At 42.8% G+C, this 21599-nt stretch overlaps 1 protein-coding gene across 1 annotated transcript in view; it reads left to right on the top strand.

Moving 5' to 3' along the window:
• The first annotated feature begins 5474 nt into the window (after nucleotides 1-5474).
• Nucleotides 5475-21599, top strand: part of CLMN (calmin) — a 103710-nt gene continuing 87585 nt past the window's right edge. The window contains exon 1 of the mRNA XM_074956181.1: nucleotides 5475-5654. Within this exon, the coding sequence (XP_074812282.1) occupies nucleotides 5573-5654 (82 nt within the window). The 5' untranslated portion in view covers nucleotides 5475-5572. The remainder of the gene's footprint in view (nucleotides 5655-21599) is intronic.

Genomic DNA, 21599 nt, shown 5'->3' with positions numbered 1-21599 from the left:
CCCCCAAATGCCCTGGTCATTGCTGGTAGCTCCCATGACAGCACTCCCCTGGAAGGGGAGCTGGTTCGTTGGATCCCTTGAGGCCCAGTCCACCTTTGACCAGCTGAAGAAGGTCTTTACTACTGCTCCCATCCTTCTCCATCCTGACCCTACCAAGCCTTTCATCATGAAGGCCAATGCACTGAACTTCAGTATAGGAGCAGTGTTATCCCAACAAGTGAGACCCAGTAGCCAATTCCTCCCTTCTGCTTTCTAATCCAGAAAAGTAAGCCTAGCCAAGGAGACCTATGACATCTGGGACAAGCAGCTGCTTGCAATTAAGGCAACTTTTGAGGAATGGCTTCATTTTTGTGAAGGAGCCCAATTTCCAGTCCAGGTCATTATGTACCATAAAAACCTGGATTACCTTCATATGGCCCAAAACCTAAACCAATGCCAGACCTGTTGGTCCCTTTTCTTTGCCTGATGTGATTTCATTGTGACATACTGCCCAGGTACAAGGAATAGCATGGTGGATGGCCTGTCACACAAGGATAAACTTGCTGAGTCCTGCATGACACCATGTTCAACCATCTTTAAGCCATCCAACTTGAACAGTAGACGTGGACTTAACTCATTCAATCCCTGTTGCCTTGCGACCCTCACCACTAAAACCTGCCAGATCTTGGGTGATGCAGTCCGCTTCGGAGTTTCAAGTACGGGATGGAATTTTCCACTGCAAGAGTGCATTTATGTTCCAGATGGCCATCCCAGACTCACAGTTCTCGAATAATGTCATGATTCCCAGCTCGCTGGCCATTTGGACCAAACTAAAACCAGGTATCCTTCAGCTCCTATGCACCCTGTCTCACCCCTGGTCTACTATAACACTGGATTTCATAGTAAAACTACCCCACTCCCATGGATGTATGGTTGTTTGGGTCACCATCAATCTCTGATCAAGATGGCACACTTTATCCCCTCTTGCACGGTTCCCACTGCCCTGGAAACTGCCTGTTTCTTGAACACATCTTGCAGCTCCACAGACTAGTGACCAGCATATTGTTGGATTGAGGCCTAATGTTTATCTCCCCTTTCTGGCAAGAGCTCTTCAAACTCTTGGAGGTAGAACGCCTCACCTTCTCTCCATATCATCCTCAGACCAATAAGCAGGTGGATTCTCAAACAGTACATCCCATGCTTCCTGAATTGCCACCAGGATGACTCGGTCTCCGTGCTCCCATCTGCCAAATTCACTTACGACAATGTGATCCATGCCTCCATTTGGCAGAGCCCATTCTGCCCAATTATGGCTTCCACCCACTGCTGCCCACAAGCTTCTAGGTTCCTGCATCAGTGGACCTGGTCACCCATCCATATCACATACAACAGGAACTCATAGAACATGCAGAAGCCACTAAAAAGCTCCATCAGCAGTCTTCAGACAAGCCACCCCCAACCTAGCTATCAGGGATACAGTCTGCGTGTCAACAAGGAAAGTTGTACAAATATAAATACAGTGGTTTAACTATACCGATATCATTATATTGATATAACTTTCCAAGTAAACAAGCCCTTAGACACTCCTACCCCAGGGATGACTATATTACAGCAGAAGCCATAGAGCAGCCTAGAACTGGGAAGGCACAAAGGAGGTTTAAACCACCTTAGACTTACCCCCCCACCCTCGATACTCTGGGCTGCAAGTTCTCTGCTTCTTTTTCCTTGTCAGGCCACCTTTAAATATTGACAATTATCTTTAATGCAGAATATAATCCATCAATTCATCCATAGGTAACCAATATTAATCAAATAAACTTTACAGATATCTGATTTATGCATAAACAGACTGCAGAATAAATTGAAATGATGTTCAGTAACATCAGTTCACCAAGAACACCTTCTTGTTGTTGTTAATATTATTGATCATAGTTCTAGGAGCCCCAGTCATGGATCAGTACCCCACTGTGCAAGGTGCGGTACAAACTGATAGACTCCCCACCTTCCAATGTGCCATCTTTTTTTAAAATAAACCTGACATTATAACTTCAGATTCTTCCCTGGGTGTTTACAGTGTTGCCCTGGGCAATCAGCAAAAGCCAAGGGATTTAATTAAGCACCAGTAAACTGGTGCTTTAAAAATCAAACGGCAATCAAGCTTATTAATCAAAAACTTCATCAGTTATTTGCCTAAAAGAAATATTCCAGTCCTCATTCCATGTTATCATTTACTTGTTTAGTAAGCATGTAGCGCATTCATAGACTTTCTCTTCCTCAAGTTCTCAGTGATTTTGAGCGTGAGTCTCACAATATTTGGAGTGGTGATTATGGAAGACTTCTCTGCTTTTATATTTTTAAAAAAATAAGTGTGACACCAGCCCACGCAGGGGAGTCGACAGTGGGGATCAAACCTGGGATCTCTGGAGCTTAATGCACAAGACTCTACTGCATGCGCTGAAAGATTCATGAGCTAAAAAATGGGTGTTTCTTGGCCAAAGCTATAGCAGGCTCATCAATCTCTAGAGCAGAGGTTCTTAAACTGGGGGTGGTGACCCCGCAGGTCATTACATGGGCGGTTCGCGAGCTGTCAGCCTCCACCCCAAACCCTGCTTCACCTCCAGCATTTATAATAGTGCTAAATATAAAAAAATGTGTTTTTCATTTGTAAGGGGGGGTCGCAATGTGTGAAAGGGGTCACCAATATAAAAGTTTGAGAAACACTGCTCTAGAGAGCCTAGCCACCACCAGAGGGGGACAGAATGCCACGCTGAGCAAGCAGTGATTACATAAGTTTCTAGCTCTCATGGTTGTGGGGGAAAATGTGAAAATATGACCCTTAAAGGATGAAGAGCAAAAGGCAAATAACAAGCCAACATTTATTATTATTAATATTATTATTATTTTAAAAAACTCATTATTTTTGAAGCCCCTCTCACAATTTTTTGGGACCTGACTCACGATTTTTCAATACTTGGGGTTGGCAATACTTTTTTTTTTTCTCCCACGTAAATAGAACATAATTTCTGGTGCTAAATATCAGGGTCTTTAGTGACCATGTTGCTCTGAATCCTGCTCCCCTCAGCTGCCATATCAGGAGTAAATATCTTATCCTTGAAGACCCCACTTAGCTCTGCCTCTCCCAATTTATCTGACCATGTCTCCTATGTGTCACTCTCTACCATCTCCACAAAGTCACTTATGTCAGCCTTGATGCCCCATACAATCTACTGCTCTCACAACCATCTCTGCTCTATTTGCAGTTGCATCCCTAAACACTGTGTGTTTTGCCAGAGCTGTTATACCAGGCCACTATCATGATCCTTCCTGAAGAGCCCCTTCTTCCTGGATGCCTACAAGAAATGAGTCAGATGTTTAATTAATTAAAAATGGAACTAACATAAGGTATGTATCCTTTTCCCTATTACACTACTTCTGTTCTTCGTCCTTTTCATTTGTAAACTCTTCAGTGTCTTTACCTACTCTAATCTAAATAATAATTATGCTAGTAGTCAGAGCTGATTCTAGGCCCAAGTGTGGAGCGATTTCTTGGTACTGCTTATTCTTGTGATAAATAGCTTGCTTACTGGTTGCTGTACTCATAATCTAGCTTCCCCTCTTTCCCCATCTGATTCTGACTTAGGAGCAGAAAAGTTGTTAGACCAGCTCTGGGAACAGTCTGAGTCCATTCCAGAACTGGGTGAAACAGCTTGAGAGCATGGCATCAGTTTCTATCCAGCCTCTCACAAGCACTTTAAAGTATTAAATGATACAACCTGCAGACCCTAGTTCAGTTATATGCAAGTTCCAATACCCTGATATTAAAATTTGCAGATCCCAATTCATTTATTAGTCCAACTAATCATACAGTACTTGGTCGTATTAGTAATTTCTTCTTCTTTTTTTTATGATTTAATCTTGTGGATTTGCAAGGAAAGCATAATAATAAAAACAATGCAATGTACGGATTAAATAACTATATATAAAGAAAATGTACATGCTTTTACTATCTATTTAGGTTTTTATGCCACAGCCATCAATGTAGTAATTAAACACCTCAATAATCCTAATGTCTCCTTGTCCAATAATGATTCAATTATGGGGCCACATGGCATGACACGGAAAAGGCCATACATGTCACACCAGACCACAAATAAAGCTCACCAGATTAGATGACAGAATACAAAACATAAATTGTAATAACAATTATTTATTTTAATTACTAGTGGTGATTATTTATTTAATACTGATGGGGGGGAATTCTTTTGCCTGTCACTCCCTCTCTCTTTCTTTTCTGGTGCAGATCTCTCTTGATTTGTGCAATTTACTTTAGAGGATTATCCCCTATCAGAAACAGAAAAGACCTTTACGTTTCATCAAGGTCCCCGCTGCCAGTGCAAGAAAACTGACTTTTGTAAACTGTCCAGTGTCAAGCGGGGGAGCGGGACCACTAATGATCGTCCAAGGTCTTTTCCATCTGATTTCTGTGTATCTGAGGGTGGAGTGTCTGAGTGTGTGTGTGTGTGTGTGGGGGGGGGGATGTAGTGGAGACTCGGGCGTTGTTCTTACGGTAAATGGCACAGATCAAGAGAGTTTTTTAGGAGAGAGGAGACAGCATATGACCAGTGCAAAGGGATTTTCCTGATGGCTATTCCCAGAGATGTCCGCAGAAGCCCTTTTGGCCCAGGCCAGTTGGGTAACTGCTGTGCCCGATGCAGCCCTGGAAGCGCAGTATCTGCAGGCTGGAGGGTTACCTGCGTTCGCTCCTCCCCGATCCTTCCTGTCGGTGCTGGTTTTCCGGCACGGGTCGGCGATGCCCCGCAGGGGTTTATTTATCGTGGGTGTGTTTGCAGGGGTGTGTGTTCATATCAGCTCCCCGAGCCTGGGCTTTCACTTCCTTTTTCATTCCCAGTGCCCATTACTAAGTAGGGGCTGGCCGCCCAGCGAGGCGGGGGGAGCCCCGTGGGGGTGGGGGGCTGGAAGGTGTTTCTGTGAAATCCGGCTACCACGCCTGCTTTGCTTTCCAGCAGATCCTAACCAGGTGCCTCTCGCCGGGCGGGTGTCCGCTTCCCACCGCCGCCGCTGCCTAACCTGCGGCTGCGTCAGCTCAGCGACACAAGGCGGCATCACAATATGCAACTTGGAGACCTCCGACTTCAGCGCCAGCCATAAAAACTTGATCCGGCCCCCGGGCTGCTCAGAGCCGCCCGCCGGCCCCTGACGGAGAGGGCGCCTCGGCTGGGCTCCCTTCCACCCCCGTCGCCTGCTTCCCCCCTCGCTGTGGGCTTGCGCCGGGCTCCCCTTTCCCTGCGCCCTGTCCCGCGCGGGGGGGCTCTGCTGGGCTCCCCGGACCCCTCCCCCGTGCGCCGGGGGCTCGGCTGGTCCCCCGCTGCCGTGTGCGCGCAGCGCCTTGTTGATCCCCTTGCCTCTCTCCCTGCCCCCCTAGCCGGCGGCTGCTCCCCCGCCCCCAGCCTCTCCTCCGGCTCGCTCCTCTCTCCCGGCTGCAGACCCCGGTTGTTGTGCGTGTGCCTTGGGGGGCGGGGGATCCCCGTTTTCCAAGCAGCGCCGTGTCCGCCCCCACCCCGCCTGCTCCTCCATGGCAGGGCACGAGTGGGACTGGTTTCAGCGGGAGGAGCTGATCGGGCAGATTAGCGACATCCGAGTGCAAAACCTCCAAGGTAAATATCCCTATATTGCGCCCTCCCCTCCCCCCGAGTCTTGTGCTCCCAGCTGGATTCGACTGGGGGCTTTGAAAACCCCGGTTCCGTCCCCCTCTGCCTCCTGCCTGCTCCGTCCCGGCCGTGCGCTGCCCTCACCGGTTCCTTTGATCTGGCTTGGGAGACAAACGTGTGTGTGGCATTTGTGCGTGGGATCGGGGCGCGCACTGGGCTCCCTCGGAGGCTGGGCAGGGAGGGGAGGGGTGATTGCTTGCGGGGCGGGGGGCGGGGGGTCAGGTTTGTATTTTCTTCTCTTTCCTGCTTTGCTTGGGACCTGCAGAAGGAGCCTCTGTATTGGAGGGGGGAAGGGGAGGGCAACGATGTGTTCGTGCTGGACTTTCACGTCCGGACAGGTTAGATCAGTGGCGCGGTACCAAAGGGGGCAGTGTTATGGCACTCCTGGCAGTGGTGAGATCTCAAGGCGGGCGGTGGAGAAGTCTGTGCAGCAGGATGCAGTGGGCACTCAGCCTGCCGCTGTGATTCAGGGGTCTCCTTAAACGAAAGACAGCCTGGAGAAAACCCACAGCAAGAAACGATCAGGCTTTTCACTAGAGGAAGGAACCAAGTGCGAAAGGGAGGGCAGTGTGTGTGTAAGAGGTAGGAAGGGGGCTGGGAAAGTTGCTGAGGTGTTACAGTAGGTGATTACTTTCAGGCCATGCCTCCTTCGCTGCCCAGTCACATTCCTGAAGGAGTAACAGCTGGCTAATGTCCTCTTCCTTTGAGGAGGGCTAGAAGTCTCAGCCTGCCAAGGTTTCAAACAGGGCGTGAAGACCCAAAAGGAGAGGCCCACATTCTGAGCTGCAGAAAGATAACATAGGGAATCACCCTGACAGAATTCTGGGGCTCTTTTGTTTTAATTCTGGATAAAGATAGCCCAAACCTTAATGTAAAGTCATTCATTTAGATAATTATTAATAAACAGTGAGCCAACACTGTGTTTTGGGAGGCCAGAGATCATAACACAAAATCTGATTCTGCATTGTTGGGGTACATGTGAGCTTTGCCTTTGACTTCAATTGGAGTGTATTCAAAGTGCTTTACCCACTTTGGGGCAAATTCTGCTCAGTTGCCCCTGTGTAAAATTTGGAGTAACTCAGCTGAAGTCAGTACTGTCACTTCAGATTTACACTAGTGTAACGGTACAGAATTTAGCCCACCATCTGATTAAAATAGGCGACATATCCCCTTGTGAGCTACTGTTGAATGAGCATAAGCAGAGCTGATACACTGACTATCAGATACTTTTGCTATCTTTCTGTAGGACATACTTGCTACACCAAGATATAACTATTACCATTAAATAGTACAGCCCCAATAAAATGTTTTCTCCAAAGTTATGTTTGCCCCTCTCCAATTACCCATGGTTGGCAGAGATAATGTGAACTGATGTAACAGCTCTGGTGTGCAGGGATAGGAAAACAATTTGTTTAATGTAACCTATCGATCATCTTAATCAACAGTTTGCTTTAAACTGAGATATAAACTCTATCTCCTATTAAAATAAAAGGCTTGGATTATAGGCCGTTATTTCTTGCTGTTGATGCCTAATGATGTGAAAGTAATACATGTTGGAAGAGACATTGCATTTGCTGGAAGATGGTTTTATTACATAATATATTTAATTTACCTGGGAGGAGACCAAAATCATCTTTTCTGTTAGCTGTCCATTTGTGGAAGTGCAGGTGTATGTTAATTAGAGATGGGCTCATTTCGCAAAATGTTGATCTGCATCTTGAACACCCCAATATTCAGACTTTGAACATATTCAAATTTTGAGGGATTGTGGTTGAGTCAGTCTCTAGTTTTAGCAATCCTTCATTATGACACAATTGCAGTATTTCACCTACCCTTGGTTATTTCTCTTTCAGTGATGATTCACATGGACTGTCTGAACCCATTCCTCAAAAGTCCCCCGCATTACCCAATTTTATAACTATCCACTGATCATATACAATCAGATTTTACCCTATAATTCACTGGTATATTTTTGAGGAAAAGATTCCATAAAAGAAGAATGAATTAAAAATGTATCACTCCTTCTTTTCTTTACCTCCTAATCATTTGTTTAAGAATGAATTGAACTTCATTACCCTCTGTGAAACTTAAAGATACAGACACACTGTTCTAGAGAGCCCTCTCTCTTAAAATTCCTCCAGTCCTGCAGAGGAATAGCCTATCCTGCAGGGCAAATTCCGTTGGCTAACACTGAGTTAATGAAAAACCACATTCCCTTCTTACAATATAAGAGGAATTCTGAATATTAGTTGTCATCTCACTGCATGTACCACTATAAGGTGTTTGAAAGACATGTCTTACCTGAGCTATTAAAGGGGGAAAAAGCATCAGATGTGAATACATACAATGGCGTTGTTCTAGAATAAGTAATAATACCTAGCACTTATATATCGCTTTTAAATCATAGATCTCATATAACTTTATAAAAGTGAATAAGAATTATTATCTACATTTTACAGATGTGGGGGCACCTGGCACTCGGAGAGTTTAAGAGACTTGCTCAGCATCACCCAGGAACTCAGTGGCAGATCCAGGAATAAAGCCCAAGGCCTGGATTCTCAAAGATACTTAGGTGCCTACATTCCATTGATTTCAATGAGAGTTAGGTGCCTAAATACCTTTGAGGATCAGAACCTGAGCCTCCAGCCTTTCAGTCTAGAAACATATCCACTGCAACATGCTGCCTCTAGCTGAGAATACATTTTTTTTAAAAGGGCAAGATGTTGATTTCAGTTACACGTGTCTGAGAACAGAATTTGGCCCTCCGTTTATAAATCTCCTTAGTTCTATCCAAATCTAAATTTTTTTTAAAGCACCAGTACTATATCAGTTGCAGAATCTATAAAGACTCCTGTCAGTATTTTAAAGAGTTTATGAATATTTATAAATATTTGTGGAGTAGATACACTGTTTCAATCTGTATTGATACACCTATTGTCTATTTCAGTAGGCCCTATCTTTTTTTCACATTGGGATGCATGCTTTTATTGTAGCAAGGCTTAAAAATGATTTGAAATATTTTGTGCCCAATCTTGGCTTCACTGAAGTCAGTGGGAGTTTTGCCCTTAACTTGAAATGCCCTCTCCTGCTGTTTCACTGCTGAAGAGTTATTTTCTTTTTTGAAATAGCTACTGTAATTCTTGCAATTTAACTTTATTTTGAACCTTTGTAGTTCTGTTGTAACTAAACTGTGAAATTTTGATCTCACAAACTATCTAAACTCTGCACTTTTAGTTTATGATTTCATCAGAATCTCTATCTCTCTCTGGTTTTATAATTAACTGTAATGCAATTTACATGTTAAAAATCCCTGTGTAAGTTAAAATTGCTCGTAGGCCATGCAGTGCTTAATTTGTAATGAAAAGGGTGATGGGGCTCAAGCAATTTTTTTACTTTCATAACTGACGCGGCAGGCCCAGAGGTGCCGGGGCTATGAACTGCCAAGCCTAGAGATGCTGGGGCTTAGCCCTGGCATAAATTAAGCACTGAGGTCTTGCCAGTTACTGGAATTGATCTTCTCTCCTTTTACACAACTTTCTACAGTGATGTGGTTCCAATAATTACTCTCGATTTATATATTGGCATGAGAGCAGAATTAGGCCTGATAACTTTACACTTCTATTAAAAAATGGATTGGGGTAGATTATAGTGTGCTAACATTCTCACCTTTTTACTAAAAAATTAAAACTGGCATAGCCATTGGTGAAAGCTGCTAACTACTGCGACTACTGAAACATGGTATATAAGAAAATAAATGCCAGTTTTAAAAATGGAACTGCCAGCTGGATGTTTAGACATGGCCGTATGCGGATGGATTTTTACTTTCCCTTTTTATTAAAAACTCCTATTTTCAATGTTTTAAAATAGGAAGTGATAGTAAAAGGCCATCTCAGGTAAATGCTGCTAAAAGCTACAAGAACATTTTCCATTTTAGATAAGAGAACCAAGAGTGATTTCAGGGCATAGATTCAGAAGAGTGACAATCTAAGGGAAAGAAAAGGGGAATAAGTACCAGGCTTGTTGACATAGAAACCACTGAAGCGTCTCTCTCCTTTTTTTTTTTTTTTTTTTATAATACAGCTAGGTGCCTTTGATATATTTATATCCTTGTGCTATTTGCTCGGTTCATAAATTCTCTGTAGCATATTCCTCTAAACACCAAAAAGAAAAGAAAAAAGGCACTGAATATCTGAGTACATCATAAAGCGGTAGAACGCAAAACAATTAATTTTCAGCCAAGAGAAGATTATTTTTATCACAATAACAGCAAGAACATTTTGTTACAACGTATGAATATTTTAACATCTTCCCAACAGGAAGGTTAGTTTAGGCATATTCAAAAATGGCCATATGAGCGAGTGTGCCTCATTTGCTCATTTATTCACTAGCATGAAGCAACATCTGTGAAAGAAAATAATTCCCGAAAGAATATTTTAGACTGGGATCCAGTGCTTTGTAATAGTCTGAGTAATGTATATTATACTGTACATGTCTTTCCCTACGTTAGTTAGAATGAGATATGTAGAGAAGGACACTTCTGTAATCAGAGGTTTTATGCACCTTTAGGAAGTTAGTACTATAGCAGTTATTGAAAACTGTGCTGTTCATTTCTTATGATTTTAACACTCTGTTCGATACCTGGGAAGTAGGGTTCTGTTGTTGTTAAGCTGTGAGATGAGTGGACCAGAATCTGAAAGCATGGGTCCTTTTCCTCACTGTGCCACTGATTCAGGTTCTGATCCAACTGAAATCCAGGGGAATCTTTCTGTTGATTTCAGTAGGCTTTGGGTCAGGGCCTCAATGTCTAATTTTGGGCAAATCATTTAGAGCCACATTTTCAAGTGTCCACTAATTTTGGGTATCTCATGTTTTGGGTACTCAACTTAAGACCAAGGACCTGCTTTTCAGAGGTGTTGCACACCCACAACCCCAGTTGTAGCCAATATGAGCTTCAAATGCCCAGCTCTTCTAAATAATGAGGCCATACGTGTCCCAAGTCAGACACCTAAAAACAAAAGATTTTCAGAATTAGTGGATTGTTTTTGAAAATGTTGACCTCTCTGTCTCTTTGTTTACCAATATGTATATTGGGTATAATAATACCTACAATGGTCACACTTAAAAAATAGTTGCCTTTTTGTAGTTATTACTAGATATAGCAGTGTGCATTTCAGGTATAGGGAATATATCTCAAACGGATAGAACTTTTCCAAATTGAATAAACCTGATTTCAAAGTAACTGCTTGCAGAATAAAGTATGCAGCATGAGCGAGAAAGCTGGGACTTAATGTTTGTAAAGTGCATGGGAAACCTTGGATGAAAAGTGCTGTAGAACTGCGAATTAACTTAGTTTTTTGTACGGAATAATAATGTTAAGATGCACCTCTCAACCTGTGAAGGCCTAAATGTGGAACACAGTGTATGACAAAGACCCAAACTGAGAGATTTAAAAAAAAAAAGTTAAGGCAGGAAACATAAAGTTTAGCAGATTGATTCCTCTAATGTAAATATCTCTGTATCCTCAATTTCATAGTTTCAGCAGTAAACATGAAGGAAGACCACATCTGTATGGAATGTAGGAAACTATGGCATTAAAAAGAGTGAAGTCTCTCAAAATGAGAGACATGTAAGCAGTGTGAGTTAAGAGAAAGGTAAGATTGCATGTTTAATTACTCATTAGCCAGGAATTGACAAAGTCAAGACCTCTTTGTTCCAAGTAATCCAAAAGACAGAGGGCCTGATTCTCCATTCAGTTACATGTAAAACTGGTGTAGTGTCTTCTGTGCTGGGCCATGGATTCAGTATTTATTCACAAAGAGAAATGTCACCTGCTTATGCACAAGTTCCACAAGGTACTTAAGGATGTGCCTAACTTTAAGCATGAGGATATTCTGCTGATGACGGTCACCAACACCGTGTCCTGTTTCTTTCCATGTAGACTTTCCATACAAATTTTGACAAGGCCCAACCCCGCTCACTTGTCTTATGAGACCTGGTGAGGTCACACACCTAGGTAGTTTGGTTGTAGTTAAAAGGACAGTGTCAGTTTAAAAGTCACATTTTTTAACAACAAATGTAGTTACAAAACTCAAAGCACCATATTAAAACTGAAACAGATTTAGAAAGCTAATTTACATGTCACTCTTTCTGCTATTTTTTTTTTTTTGGCATCTCTAGTTAGCTTGGACAAATATACAGACTAGTGAATTTCAATTACATTTAAAGACAACTGCGAGGTTATTTTGCTTTCATGTTTGCAAGTATTCAGAAGCTCTACAGTATTTGTATTTGCAAACTAAAAAGGAACGTTTAAAAAATCCTTTCAGTTGGAATTAAGGGAAAGCCCCTAAATTTGGTGCTTTATTTGACCTAACATTGTCCTTTCAAATACCAGTGTGATTATGTGCAATGATGATCAAAGTTACTACTATCATAGAAACAAGGAGGAGTCCGGTGGCACCTTAAAGACTAACATTTATTTGGGCATAAGCTTTCGTGTGTAAAAAACCCACTTCTTCAGATGCAGAAGTAGGTTTTTTACCCACAAACCTTATGCCCAAATACATTTGTTAGTCTTTAAGGTGCCACCGGACTCCTCGTTGTTTTTGTGGATACAGACTAACACGACTACCCCCCTGATACTATTATAGGGCAGATGTTAAGGACAGATCAATAGAAGAAATGGGAGGAAAAAAAAAGCCATAGGATATTATCTTTTGCTTCATTTATAAGTCAAATGGATTTTCAAAATTCACATATTATGGAGAAAAAAATACCAGATAAGCCAGGGGTGGGCAAACTTTTTGGCCTGAAGGCCACATTGGGGTTGCAAAACTATATGGAGGGCCGGGTCGGGATGGTTGTGTCTCCCCAAACAGACTGGCCCCACCCCCTATCTGCCCCCACCCACTTCCTGATCCCTGACTGCCCCCCTCAGAAACTCCGACCCATCCAACCCCCCCTGCTCCTTGTCCCCTGACTGTCCCCTCCAGGGACCCCCGCCCCAACCACTCCCTGCGACCCCACCCCCTATCCAACTGCCCCTTCTCCCTGTCCTCTGTCTGCCCCGACCCCTATCCACACCCCCGCCCCCTGACAGGGCCCCTGGGACTCCTATGCCTATCCAACCGCCCATTCTCCCTGTCTCCTGACTGCCCTGACCCCTACCCACAAGCCCCACCCCCTGACAGGCCCCCTGGGACTCCCACGCCTATCCAACCCTCTCCCCCGCTCCCTGTCCCCTGACTGCCCCGACCCCTATCCACACCCCCACATCCTAACAAGCCCCCCGGGACTCCCATGCCTGTCCAGCCCCCCATGTTCCTTGTTCCCTGACCCCCCCCAGAACCTCTGCCCCATCCAACTGCCCCCTGTCCCCTGACTGCCCCCCAGGACCTCCCACTCCCCGCCCCCTTACCATGCCGGAGCCAGGTGCACTGCCCGGCAGGAGCGGTGGCCCAGAGTGCTGGTGGCGCAGTGCACTGAGGCTGCGGGGGCGGAGGGACAGCAGAGGAGGGGCCAGGGGCTAGCCTCCCCGGCCGGGAGCTCAGAGGCCGAGCAGGATGGTGGCCCGCGGGCTGTAGTTTGCCCATCTCTGAGATGAGCTGTAACGTATGTATCAAGGATGGTGGGGTAAATGACATCATTGGAACATTTAGATAAGGAACAGACTTATTATATATGGTTGCTTATCTGTTGTTCTATTTTTATCTATCTCCAGTTAAATACAGTGAATGCAGGTTACAATAATGATCACTGGAATTGTAGGATGGATTTGACTTCATCAGTTTGTTGCATTTTTCTATACAAACAGCTGAGCTACATTTTAGAGCTCTGTTTGAGGATTTAAAGTAACAGTCACAACTTTAATCATCCTCTTCCAATGCAGCTCATAACAGCAAAAGCCAGGGTTTCTGCAGAATGAGAGCTTATGAGGGTGTAATTCTGGAAGTAGACGGGATTTCTAATTCCACAGTCAGAAATCCCATCAGAGATCCTGCTGAACCTGAAAAGATGTGATCAATAATACTTGAAAGGGGATTGCGATCTCTGCACACAATACTCTGTTTGATGGTAGGATTCAAGATGTAATCATTAAAATAATATAGTGCTTAGGGGATGCTGCTAGCTGGGCTGAACTAATATTGACATACACAAAAAATATTAAGGGCCTGATTTTGGCTTCACAGGGCTTTTACACTGGCATAACTCTGGAGTTCCTCCTGATTTACATTAGTATAGTTCAGAGCATAATAAGACCGAGTGACTCTATAAGATCTGAAGAATGTTGAATTCATTTCTGTGCCTTTCATATTGCAGTCTTGCAGATCTATTTGTTTATAAAATATCTGCATAACCTCTCCCCCACAAGATTATGATCAAATTGAAATATTTGTATTTCAGGGTAGGTTTTTTCTTTTTAAGGTGGCTTGTTTGTGGATAGCCTGGATCTCAGATTTGGTCAGCTGCCAAAAATATATATATATAGTTGTCCCAATTTTTTATCTTGACATAATTAACCATGTGAGTGGAGGAGGAGCTTTGCAAACTAGCAGGTTGAGCAGGCAAATCCTTCGCTTCTGCTCTTCAGTATCATTTACAAAGAAAGTAAGGTGGAACACCTGTTTTTCATTGAGCCTCTGGTGAATTTCCTGGTTAGTCAGGCCGCAGTCCTGCAGTTTGATCCAGGTGCGTGGACTCTGGTGCATGTGGGGAGCCTCACTGATTTCAATGGGGCTCCACACATATCAGCCCTTTCTGAGTTCTGTTAAAGTCAATGGAATTCTTCACAGGCATAGGGCCCTGCTTAGGTAGACTGTAGCATTGAGGCCTCAATATGCACAGGATCAATACAAGGTCAATACCTTGTCTGGTGGGCAGTTAGGAGTCTAACTCTGTTTGAGCATTCAGCCCCAAGTTATTATATTTCCCTTATCCGTACCAGGCCTGTGGTTGTGCCAGGCAGTAAAATTCTTCAACTTTTGACACTTTGGACACTGTGGGCCTGGTTCAATGTCCTTGTTGCAGTTGCAGGCTAGCTGCACTTCTTTCTCTTTCTGGTCTGTCTGAGTGCACCCCCTCTGGGGTCAGGACTTGTGCCTTTATTATCCTGTGGTAGAATTCCATAGTTCTCTCACTCTTAGACCAGGCCCTGGGTCACAGTACCCTTTGTATTGACAATGCTTACTGAGTTCTAGCACCTGTGGTTCTTCCTTGCAGGAGTCTGTGGCTAGCAGTGAATACAGTGATCGGACAGCCTTCTTAAAACAAAGTATGGTTTATTTCGTAGTCGGAACAAAGTATTTGAAAACAACCAATGGTTGACATGGGTTTTCTATCTTCCACAAAGGCTTACCATTCCCTTCTGGTGGTAACCTAGCTCCTTCAAACAGGTGTCGAGTGTCTTCAGCTGGTTCCCCTGAACAACTTCCCCACCCTCTTGAGAAAATGTTCTTTTTTAAAAACTTGCCAGTTATTTTAATATCCTTATGTGTGCGCAGGCCTTTTCCTATCCTGGTGCTGTCTCTTAACAACCCTCTCGTGTTGCTGAGTGATGGCTTAGTTTGAGCCATTCCTTTTCCTTCATGCCTGTTTTCCCCCTAAAGTCCTGTATTAAGAAAAACCACATATTCATTCAGTAAACATCCCAATGGCCAGGTCAACATAAAGTATTAATCAATTACTACAGAGCAGCTCCAATTCAGTCACAGCTGCTACTTCCATTGATTTCAAGGGGCTTTTGATTAAGCTTTGTGTGTGCAACCAAAGTGTAGGTACTGCTCTTATGCATGGATTCTATTCATTTTCTGCAGTGAAGGGTACTTATAACCCTATGTCATTTCCGTCTTGATCATTGTAAAGAAACCCCCTATTGATATCAGTGGGTGTTCTGCATATGGAATGAGGGTAGAATATGCTTAGGGCCCAATTCTTCTCTCACACTGGTGTAAAGATGGAGTAATTCCACTATCAGTTGGGTTACACCAATGGAAAATCAGTGTGAGTGAAAGGAGAACCAGGTCCCCACTGTTCAAAGTCTTTTAAAAATAGAAATATCCATTGGTGCATGGTTAATTCTGTTAAAAAACTGATTCCCCATTAGAATGGTCCTTAATACACAGCGCTTTCTAGTTTTTATTGGCATTCATTATAAATGCCTTCTTTTTGACATGAACTGTGGTTATAATATTTTATTTATAAAAGTTATATATTTATTAATTTATAAAGTCCCCACTTCAGAAATAGTATCTGGGACTCTGAATGTAAGGAGCAAAAATTAAATGTAATTGGGCTGAGTGCCCAAAGACAGTAGCAAGACAAAGTGGGCAAACAGGAAAAAAATGTTCTTAAAGAGAAGAGCCACTACAAAGATGAGGCTCACCAAAATGCCTCTGCTGACTCCAACAGGGAGGCCTCCTTAGTCACAGGCTTGAAGATAGCTCAACACCTTCAGTTCTGTAGACGGGGTCTCTGAATGAAAAAGACCCTGCCCACTTCAGATAGAATACTGGGACAGTAAGGATGGATAACCCACTGACCTGTGGTGGCTTTTAGGGAGAAAAGGAGATTTTGGAAGTGAACACTTAAGTACCTCTGGCTTAGGCTATTGAAATAATATCCAAAATATCTCTGGCTTTCTGAGATGGTGCAGAGTCGAGTGGATTAAGCACAAGCAAGGGAGTCAGGAAGCCTTCTTGGGGTCTTGTCCAGGCTCTGCTGTGACTTGCTGTGTGGCCTTGGGTACTTATCTGGCTCAGTTTCCCCATCTGTAATATGATTATTATTATTTCCTGCCTCATAGAGGTTTTGTAAGGATTAGTTAGTTAATATCTGTAAACGTGTTGAAGATGTAAGGCACTGCACTAAATGTTATTCCTAAGAGATTTTGGTGGGTGGTGCAAAATGTCGATTCTTATTTTATAGTAGAACATTATCTGATAACTGAAGTATAACTCCTGGAGACTTAAAATTCCACTCATCCAGCAGGGCATTTTGTGCCCTTAAATTTCCACCTGTTTGGCCAGGGATTTACCAGGCCTGATTCTGCTGTATATCCTGAGAGGCTTCAGTGGAGTAAGTTGGAATTTACAGCAGTGTAACTAGGAGCAGAATCTGGCCTCTGCCCTTAAAATGCCATCTGTCAGCAGGGGATTTCCTGTCCTTGATGGTGAATTCCATTGAATAATATTTAATTCCTGCTTTTTTCTTTAAAAAAGACCCTTCCTTATGGCAGGACAAGGCATCATTTTGAAACACTGGGAATCTTGCAAGAGCTCTTCCTTTTTTCTCAGTTTTTGAAACACATTTGTTTAGAAGGACATAAAGTTGGAAGGTTAAAAAGAGTTTTTGTTCTGTTCCCTTATAGGAGTTGATAGTTATTGACCTTGGCTGAGACAGGATTGAGTATGAATTTTTGCTTGGTAGGCTGAATTTCTTCTTCCTATGACAGTGCTTTGAAGTGTTTAATTCTGGCCTTTCAAAACTTGCAAATACTACGCATTTATCAGAAGGATCAAAAGGAAGGGAAGATCTAATTGTCTTCAAAAAATGTATATCAAAAGGAGGCGCTGTGTTTTGCTTGCTAATATAACTAGGCAGCAGTGTTAAATGTCTACTGTGTAATGCCTCACTTGATGGTAGAAATGTCGATTATCATAAATATATTGTAGTTTCAGAATCTCAAGGTTGCATCAGTTGCATTACTGTAAGTCAGGAAATAATCACGCCCTGGGGATGATATCCTATATTTAAAGAGAAAGGATAGCCTTGCATACATCCTCTATACTCGGCAACTTGACCAGGAAGGACCAGCTCTCGAGACCTTCAAAGCCAGTGTCCATGTGTCTCCTGACTTTTGAGACCCTTGCATATGTGGTGGCATTAGGGTGACAGCCTTTGGAAAAACCACATGAAAAACAAGGAACAGTGCCTTATTTTAAGGGATATTTTAGGGAAACACCATTTCCCTTAACATACCATGTATTTTTCTCTCAAGTGTACATTTCTACTGCACTCAGGTATACAATGCAATTATCATAAGCTTCAACTTAATGTTTAAAATGATACTTATTATCAACTTTAGTACATTTCATTCTATCTTTGTTTTGTAAAATCAATTAATAAAACTCTTTTTACATGTGCAATTGAAATTGACTTTAATTTGAAGCTCTGCCTTAACAGAATCAATAATTAGCTGAGTTCTGCAATCTGTCCAAGGTCTGTTTACACAAGGAAAATAAATGTTGTGACCATGACACCTAGGGTGGCCAACCATCACTTATTTTGAGGGATGTCCCTTGACTCACTTATTTCATTGATTTGTCGCATAAGTGAGGGAAGGTTGAATCTAACCCGTGCAGAGCTGCACTATGCAATGTAAATGTTGATTAAAACTCGTTTTCAGTGTAGAATTTAGTTTTTGTTTGACAAAAACTAACCACAAAACTAAAAGAATTTAAAAGAGCTCTCCTGCTGCGTTGTCCTAAGACAGCACTGAATTGCACACTCGAAATAAAAATCATGGATGTGGCTGCTTGTTTGAGACTTTGCTTGTTAAAACGTCATGAAGTTTCTCCACCCCAAGCCTCTGTTTTTGCAATTGTAACACAGGTAAGGAACTGCTCGGAGGAATTTAGAAAACTTCTGGAAAGGGAAAGGTTCACTAATGGCTAAGTAAACAGCAAATATTTGCCACATATGGGCACTAATATGCTGTATTGCAAAGAAGGGTCAGTGAGTTCTGTGTACAGGGGAAGGAGTGGGGCTTTGAAACATGGTAGCCAACTCCTTCTTCTGTTATACCAATAAAATTAAAAACCAGCAGGATCTTATTAAAGGGGAAAAGGCAAAATACCACATTTATTGTGAATACTTACAGAATCATAGTAAGCAGTTAGTTATAGCTATAACATTCCATTCAATCTCATATTTATTCACACATTCATTCATTCATTCACACACACACACACACACACACACACACACACAGGTTCTGCAAGGTTGTTATCATAGTTACCAGCCTTAGAGTTGCTCATGCCAAGCCACTGGCCAGGTGGCCTGGACATGAGGAGGGAGCAGGGCCTCGTCAGATGCACATCTGATGCTCCTGGAAGTTGGTTTGCAGAATCAGACCCCAAAGTTCTCACTTTCTAGAGTCCATTTTTATAGGAATTTCTTCCTATGCCAGTCTATGGGAATTGCTTCATCATGCTGTTGCTGAATCAATCAGCAGATGTCACATTCCTGACGGCTCCGTTCTGCCAGATGTTATCTTGTTCTTTGGTTCTCCCATTCTTGAGGCTGTTGGGTGGATTCCAGTCTGTCCTCCGGGGGTCCTCTGGTTATTTCCACTTGACGCCTTCTTCAGCCGATGGACACTGGATTCTTAGGCTGGCACCTCCCTGATCATTCAGTTATTATCCACACCGAGCAACCATCCACATACATCCTCTATCTCTATTTTAATCACAATTGTTAACAAAGCGAGATGAATACAACAAAAGGGCGGGGAGTGTCTGGGTGCTGTTTCTATTGTTACAGAGTATTGCTTTGAGTCTCTCTCTGTGTGAGTAGTTGTTGTTACAAAGAATTGTTTTGAGAACAGACTCTGCCTTAGAAGAATGTACTAACACAATTAGCAGCTTGCAAGTTTCACACATAGAGGGAGAGAAACAGTACCAAAAACCAAGAGACCTCTTAATTAGTAATACCCTGGAATTTAAACTATGGGGAATCAAACACATTTGTGATTTTAATACAGAACTTCTTTAATATGATCCAACACTTCTCGCAATTTCTTAAAACTTGTGGAATTTATTATGTCCATTCCTCCCTCAAATGCAGCAATGGAAACAATAATATCATCCTGGTTCATTCAAAGACTTTGCTTCAGCTGCTCTGGCTGTGTCAGCTGCTATGCTTTGAGGCCTGTGAAGTCCTTGACCGTCCTCTGATTTTTCTGGTGAGCGCAAAGAATATCTTGCTGGCTGTCCTACAGCTGGCTGTGGAGTGGGTTGTTTTCCATGCATATTCAATCCTTGGTCTTTATGCTGAAATTGCCAATTAGTGCCTATTGCAGAGGTCATTACTGTGGTGTAGGCACCTGTTTACAAGGAACTGGGCTGGGACCATTACGTCTTATCACTCCGGCCACCAGGCAACCTGGAGAGATGGGTGCTTGGTTAAGATAGTTATAAATACAGCTCTCAGATGGTTCTATCACATTCTCATTTCCTTACCAAAACTTAGCATAATAACAAACTAAAGTTCCTTCAGATCTGCTCCACTTTATCCAGGCAGAGTCAAAGGAAACAAGTTTGCCTTCATCTTGCTCTGTAGAGTAATTATCTGCTTTGGATCCCAACCATAGACCTCATCTCAAGAGCTGCCTGGAAAACATTACACTCTGGGTGTAAACATGATTTACACATGACAAAAATACCCATGTGGGCCACCCACAGGAACTTTGGCTTGCAGGTTGCATTGTGCATATGGCGGGCCATGTACTGCACGTCAGCTTCCTGGAGAGAGAGAGAGAAAGAACAAATCTGTGTGGATCTGGAAGTAGCCTTAAATAGTTGTGGACTTATGTCAGGGCCCAGACCTGAATTTGGTAGTCAGATAAAATTATCAACAGGTGGTAGGCTCTCCATCCCACCTGAGCTGCAAGAGCCACTTGTGGTTTAAAGGTTAGAAGATGTTAGCTGACTATCACAGATCCACAGAGTCTTGTCTGTGCCTCAGCTTATAACCAGTCCATTGGGAGTGACCATTTTCTTGTGCTAGGCCCCAAGGACCCAGACAGTTCTACAGAGGCAGGCCCGTGGCCTCCAAGGGTTTGTCTAGACAGCACTTAAACACCCATGGCTGGCCCAAGTCAACTGACTCAGGTTTGCGGGGCTTGGGCTGCAGGGCTGTAAATTGCTGTGTAGACATTTAGACTAGGACCAGAGCCCATGCTCTGGGACCCTGTGAGGGGGAGGGTCCCAGAGCCCAGGCTCCAGCCCGAGCCTGATCGTCTACAGAGCAATTTGTATGCTTAAATGTGCTGGATACATAAGAAAAGGAAATGTTTATCAAAATCTGTTTTGCATTTAAAACTGATTTATTAAACAAAGGAAGTATTATCTGTTATTACATGATATGAACTGTTCATGAAATGAACAGTTTCTGGGCACCATGTCCTTCAAGACTTTAGAACTAGTAGATCTTATCCCCTCACACCTCATTTTTATTCATATACTGGAAGAGGAAATCAAATTTTCCTGCTTTTTCAACTCTCCATCAGTTTCTTAACTTTGAATGAACTAGTTATTGAGATGAACTATTTGAATAAACAAATTAAGAAAATATTTTCTCTGTATCTGCAGAAGAGGCTACCACTGTTAAGAGCAGTTTTAGCACTTAGCCAGTCACTTCCACCGGGTCAGTGGATTTTACTTTCTTTAAAACTTCAGCAGCAAACATTTACTTTAATTTTTAAAAAAAATTAATTGATTTTAATAGATTATACTAAGTTTAAGAATTAACATAGTTTCAAGTTTAATTTTAAATTGTTTTGTTAAAAAAAAAAGAAAACCTGATTTAAATAAGAATATGATTTTTCTTTTCTTTGTGTTTTAAGTAATTTATTTTTATCCATCAGGACATCTGGTCACCCTAATTGCAATCCACAAGGCCAAGTTAGGCACCTAGGCTCCCTATACAATGAATGGGGAGAAACAGGAACCTGAGAATGCGATACACAAAAGCCAGAATGCTAGGTGGGGAGGCTCCTAAGCTAGCCAATGGGAGATGCTGATGAGAGGGGTGTGTGCTAAGCATCGGCCCTTTCTCAGGGCTTGGCACCGAAGTCTGGGTTGCAGGGAAGTGCCTGTCTCTGCTTAGTGATGC

This window comes from Natator depressus, chromosome 6 (assembly GCF_965152275.1).
Source record: "Natator depressus isolate rNatDep1 chromosome 6, rNatDep2.hap1, whole genome shotgun sequence".
Classification (NCBI taxonomy): domain Eukaryota; kingdom Metazoa; phylum Chordata; order Testudines; family Cheloniidae; genus Natator; species Natator depressus.
This window is presented reverse-complemented; position numbering and strand designations above follow the sequence as displayed.